This window comes from Frankliniella occidentalis, unplaced genomic scaffold (genome assembly GCF_000697945.3).
Source record: "Frankliniella occidentalis isolate FOCC.00 unplaced genomic scaffold, Focc_3.1 Scaffold2119, whole genome shotgun sequence".
NCBI classification, from domain to species: domain Eukaryota; kingdom Metazoa; phylum Arthropoda; class Insecta; order Thysanoptera; family Thripidae; genus Frankliniella; species Frankliniella occidentalis.
In genome coordinates, this window is record NW_026269210.1 from 1 (window position 1) to 5,719 (window position 5,719).

General features: G+C 37.3%; 1 protein-coding gene and 1 long non-coding RNA gene across 8 annotated transcripts in view; one reads left to right on the forward strand and one right to left on the reverse strand.

The window, feature by feature from the left end:
* The first annotated feature begins 6 nt into the window (after positions 1 to 6).
* Positions 7 to 1,680, forward strand: LOC127751920 (uncharacterized). The gene is made up of 2 exons (XR_008012272.1): positions 7 to 1,441; positions 1,531 to 1,680. It is a non-coding gene; the product is annotated as an uncharacterized LOC127751920 (long non-coding RNA).
* A 283-nt stretch (positions 1,681 to 1,963) lies between these two features.
* The window catches only part of LOC127751918 (uncharacterized), a 6,672-nt gene continuing 2,916 nt past the window's right edge, over positions 1,964 to 5,719 (reverse strand). For 5 of the 7 annotated variants that reach the window (XM_052276211.1, XM_052276209.1, XM_052276210.1 and 2 more), the window contains 5 exons: positions 5,353 to 5,489; positions 5,099 to 5,253; positions 4,116 to 4,989; positions 3,801 to 3,922; positions 1,964 to 3,625 (listed from right to left, as the gene is read on the reverse strand). In XM_052276211.1, coding sequence (XP_052132171.1) covers positions 2,552 to 3,625; positions 3,801 to 3,922; positions 4,116 to 4,989; positions 5,099 to 5,253; positions 5,353 to 5,479 — 2,352 coding nt within the window. In that variant the 5' untranslated portion in view covers positions 5,480 to 5,489 and the 3' untranslated portion in view covers positions 1,964 to 2,551. Of the gene's footprint in view, positions 3,643 to 3,800; positions 3,923 to 4,115; positions 4,990 to 5,098; positions 5,254 to 5,352; positions 5,490 to 5,571; positions 5,709 to 5,719 lie in introns of those variants that run through there. The other 2 variants (XM_052276213.1, XM_052276215.1) reach the window with 2 other exon arrangements.

The following is a 5,719-nucleotide window of genomic DNA, read 5'->3' on the forward strand; positions in this document are numbered from 1 at the left end:
TGTACAACGCCTTTCCTGGGGCGCTAAAATCAAAGCCTCATTTTCACGCCTTTCCTGGGGTGCTAAATCTTAGCGCCTTTGGAAAGGCGCTAAAAGGTCATTGGAAAGCCGTTGGATGGCTAAAGGCGCTAACAGTTTGATGCCGAAGAAAGGAGAGATAAAGGCGCTAAACTTTTAAATCCAGAGCGAGGGGGCGTGAAACTTACAAATATTTGGATAGCCAATACCGGTCTTAGAGTAGAAGACAAATTATCTTGTACCAGTATGATGGTTGGGGAAAACATACTCTTTTTATAGGCTATCATTTCCTTACCATTCCCAAGTGAGCAAGAATCGTATTACACTATCAGTGAAAATGTTTTTTTTAAAAATAAATGTCCTATAACCACAACTCAACTTTTAAGTTGTGTCTTTGATGTCATGCTGTGAATGCAAGAACATCAACTACTATGATAAATGTCATACTAAGTGTGAATGTTCATGGTTTCACTTCCATTTTAACCTATCTGCAGCACTAACCTATGTTATTGGAGGTCCCAGTCCATTTGAAGAAACATGTCTCCAGAAGGGATCTTGCCAAGTAAATCGATCCCACAAAACATGTTGGCATTTAAAATAATGTAGCTTTACACAAATAGGATTTGAGTCGCTTATTGACATGATTGTGCAAAGAAAACACCTTAAAGAACTTGTCACAGACACAAATGGGCACACAGCTCCTAAAGGTTTCTGCTAGAATGTCTTGTTTGGTTTTTGTTGTTACTTGATTATTGGCAGAATCGTCCACACGGGCGACTTTGTGAAGTGAGGCAGCAGCCGATCCACCAACCGACAACCGACGGTGGCCGACGGTCGATGACGCAACTACGCAAGAATCAAAATGGCGTATCTGTGCAAAGTTTATTTATCGATCTGATCTACTTTATTATAGAAAGAATTACCTGGGGTTTCTTGTGCGTTTGGGCCGCTGTTTTCGAAATTAAGCCGATGTAATGGTACATTAAATTCCATGCGTCGTGAAGTTGTGAGTACAAATCTCGACAGTTGCGTTTGATTATCAACTGCACGCCGCTTTGCAGACACTATTCTCTCTCTTAACTGCTTCGTATCTATTTCATAGCTAATGAAAACCTTCTCCCACTCTGTGCCTTATTTCCGTACAAGTACTCTTTGAATTACGTGCGACTGCATTTCTTATATATTGTGCTTGTTGTTTCTCCAACCCTATTATTGGTTAACCTCGAAAATTTCCTACCAATTGTTGCTAATATTATGTCTTTTCATTATTTTTGTTTCATGGTTTGCAAGTGAATCTTCAACGAGGAAGCCCCTTAATTCTGGAGCATAAACATCCCTCTCCACTTTCCAATCTTCAAGGATTGCCACGCAAACTTGGCTGCTGTGGTCAGTTGGATGTTTGGAGAGCCAGTAGAGTTGGGAGGTAAGATTGTAGTTTTAAACAGATTTAGTCTACAATTAAGTCATGTTTACTTGCAATGTGAACAGCTAACTTGTCTTCATTATTTCCAGGATTGCAGTGATGGCCTTTCAGCACTGATACCGTCGGACAAGATTGTTCAATATTTTGGAGATGTTGACGTCTGATCTAAAAGCATGATGTTATGAACTGGTCACTGCGTGTCCAATACTTCTCCTAAATAAAAATAACTGAAAGTTGTAGCTTTGGTGCATATCCTTTCTTCTTTTAATTGTATTTTTACATTTTACTCCCCTATCAATTGTTTAAGTACGAAAAGACCTCTATTGCCATTTTTAAATGGTACTAGAATCTGGTGTTTACACGATGTAGTCTATCAGAGATGGTAATGTCTAAGAATTTTGAGAGCGAAGTTGGCTTAATTTAAGAAAACTAAGATTGAAGTTCAAGTCAATTGAATCAGAGTTTAGAATCGTGTAATTGGTTTTCTGAACGTGTAGAGCTAGTTTAAGAGAGGCAAAGAAATCTGCAATTAAATTTAGTATTTATTGAGCTTCAGCTTATAACATGTGGGTAAGTGATGGTTCGTCTGTGATTTGGTCTGAGTCTCCATGGGTTTGATGCTAAATTAAGCATCACACAAAAATACTCAAATTAAGTTTTTAATCTGATAAAAATGAGGCAAACATAATTGGAGGACTAAAAATGTCACCTTTAAAATACAATTTTTCATTCATAAAAGCATTTAAAGTAAATACTTTCATAGTAAAAACAGTCATAAATTATAACAGCTCAGCAGTATAGTTAAGATTGCCTTTAAAGAACACAAGTAGATAACTTAACATACATCACAATGTGGTAGAAAAGAAAGCAAAGCTCAAAGCAAATTGTACTTGGGACAGCTGTTTTGTTGCATAACAATGAATTCTTTCAAATTGGAGGACTGGACATTTCACCTGAATCTTTATAAAAAATGTTTCATTTAAAAACCTTAATATTTAGTAAATACATGTATGGTAAAAACCGTCATAAAATAAAACAGCTCAGCAGTAAAGTTAAGATTGCTTTGCAGAATACAAGTATACACATAACAATGTGGTAAGAAGAAATGTTTTAAGCTCGGAGCAAATGATACTTGGGAGAGCTGTTTTGACGCATGACAATGTATTCTCTTCCCTCAAATTTAAAATGCATTTCAGGAGAGAGGTTGTAGTTCTTGCTTATGTTCATTGCAGCAAAGGAGCTCACATTAGGGCATTCCACTTCAAAAGCATTCAGATCAACAGAAAAACACATAGTCTTCAACTTTCGATAGATTAAGACATATTCCTTATTAACAGCATAAATGTTTGTCACAACAGCAAAGGAATCTTCCTGTATATTGATGAAACTTTCTCTTTCTAAGTTCGATCCATACCACTTCAAGCTGGATAGTTCAGAAACAGTGCTTTCTTCAGAGATACCTCGTACACAAGATAATATGCATTCTTTGAAAGGCACATCAGCCAGTGGAATATTGATCTTGAGTGTTTTCATTTCAATAACTGAACCAGTTAAGAAATTTGACTTGTGTAAGTGAAGTAGCAAGGCTTGTTTTGAACACACTCTGGTAATTAGGGAGAATATTGAGTTCTTGGCATTGTGTAGGATGCTGTGCAGCCTACTGAGCTGGGCATGATAGGATTCAAACCTCATAGCCCATGTCTCTGGAAGCGGCCCAAAAGCGACTAGCTGAGAGGGCAGGTGAATGAGGAAGTGATGTTTTGACACAAACGATCCAGGGTAAAGACTATTAAACTGAGGCAAATAATCTTTTACCATGTTCCTTATAAGGAGAGCATGGTCTAGTGTCACTTGGCGAGACAAACAGACACCAAAAATCATTAACAAGAGCACAAAATTATTAAGCTTCACTCTATCACAGTGCCCTTTTACAATGAAGGGTACTATAAAGCTTAGCATTAGAATTTGAGAGGAGGTCTGCCTTAGACCATTATTCAAGTGTTCTGGTTTGATTTTAGATGGTTTATCAGACTTAAACCTTCCATAGTCATGATTAATCAAAAATGAATTCACTGCCGCAAGGGAGAGCTTACGGTCTCTAACAGCATGGTGAAGAAGCAAACGGCAGCCAGTAGATAAAATTCCTTCCAAAAAGAGATGCATAATGTCTTGGGGAAGTGATACCTGAAACATAAGTAAATCTGTAAATTAGGAAAAGTATAATTAATTACACAATTAACTTCTAAAATAACATGTAAATTTTCATGATCTATTTTACATTGTTAATCTTAATTGTGAAAGCTGCTGAAATTTATTCCTATATTTCAACCAAACAATTTGGCAGTAAAAGTAAACATACCGTAACATCAAAGTAGTTTAGGTCAAGCAAAGGACTTCGGCAATTCACTCCATAAAAAACTGACGGGTTTTCCTCAGCAGTTGCTACATCTTCCTCCTCCTCTTCCACATCTACTTGCTGCACTGAAAAAGAAAGGTAGGAACCAAGAATACAATTGGTGAATTTCAAAAGATATAATAAAAGGTTTTGTATTTTGGATGGACATATTCCCTTCTCTGTAAATGAAGAGCAACAACAAACAAAATTTTACAGAGAAGGGTATATATGTTCATTCATACAGTCCTAAATAGTACAACCTAATTTTATTATATTTACCTTGTTCACAACCTTCCAAAGCTTGCAGATGCCTCTCATGCGAATCTTTATTGCGTAAAACCACCTCTGACTCATCATATTTCCAGCTTAGTTCAGGCTGAAGAATCATACATTGGCGGCAGGGGCGTTTGGCTTTTGATGACGATTCTTTAAAACCACCAATATTTCCACTGGCAGGATAGTCACCCACGCCGCACAAACAAAACCCATGAAAAACTCTTGGTTTGCCTTTTATGATGAATGTGACTCCTTCATCACTACTCAATCTGTTCATAGCTAATGTAAAATTACTGAGAAAAGCTTTATTGTTGCACATCTTTGCAACTTCAGTTTTTGCAATGGCAAACATATTAATGGCACGAATTGATGATCTCAATTCTGGGGGAATGTTAGCAAGCGTCCATAAGTAGTTCCTAAAGCTAATTTGGTAACTGGAGAGGGTATCACCAGGATTAACATCATCCACATAAAAGACAAAAGCTAAAGCACCAGGATATTTTAAGGCAACTTCATGAGATTGATATGACTGCCCATCAATAATGCTATTCAGGTGAGATGCAGAAACATTCTTTTGACTGTCCAAGCACTCGAGAATATCGTCACATTGCAGAACTGCTTCCAGCTGAGCAAGAAAGTCTATGTAGTAACCAAAATGAAGTGGCACCTCCCTCACTCTGCCATGAAGAACAATGCGTTTCCACTCCAAAACAACCTTCTTCGGAATTAATGCACTCCATTTTTCTTTCTTATATTTCTCCCTTTTGTAGAGTGTTTGAACTCCTTCAAAAAGAGACTGCTGATCTAAGAGTGAAAAGAGTGACTCCATGTCACTTTTCTGAACAGCATCACCATCGGAAAGTTCAAATAATTTGGTCTGAAAATTAGATACAGCAAATGCTTAAATTATCTCATTTAGAAAGAAAAAAACAAACTACTCACGATGCACAAAACAAGTCATGGTGGACCCAACGTCCAAACATCACCTTCAGAAAATCATTATACAATTTGAATAGACTATCCACTTCAATGACAATTCTTCCAATGGCAATTTCTGTGGTTTTGCAAATATCTTTCACATAGGCTAAAAATTCAGCTGCCTTGCTTTGAATTTTTACTGCAATGTTGAGTGAGGAGCTTCCTGAAAACCAGAGCTTGTTGTAGGACCAAAAACTCATAAAGTAACATGAGAATTGCGTGCAGGCAGGAGGGTTGCTTGGGTCTCTCAGCCTGCATTTACCTTTTCTGGATGAATCTTCAATTTCAATATCTTCATCTTCAAGGTCATTTTCATTCAATTCTAAATCACAGATGTCAAGCTCTGCAGCTGCTGTGCCATCCGTGCCATCGTCAGAAGCAAAATCCATTGTGAAATAGCTGAAAATAAATTAAAAATATGACATTAATTCTCAACCAAAATGTAGATAAGTTAAAAAAAAAAGAACAGAGAGCAAAAGACCTCAGTAATAACAGCCATTATGTCATATTTTTGGAAAAGAGAAACACAGTCAACAGCCTATAGATTAACGTGCTTTGCTTTGCCAAGCTTTGCTTTGGATAGGTTAGTGGCAGTTAGTGCGCGATTGAAGGAAAGGGAGGAGGGAGGA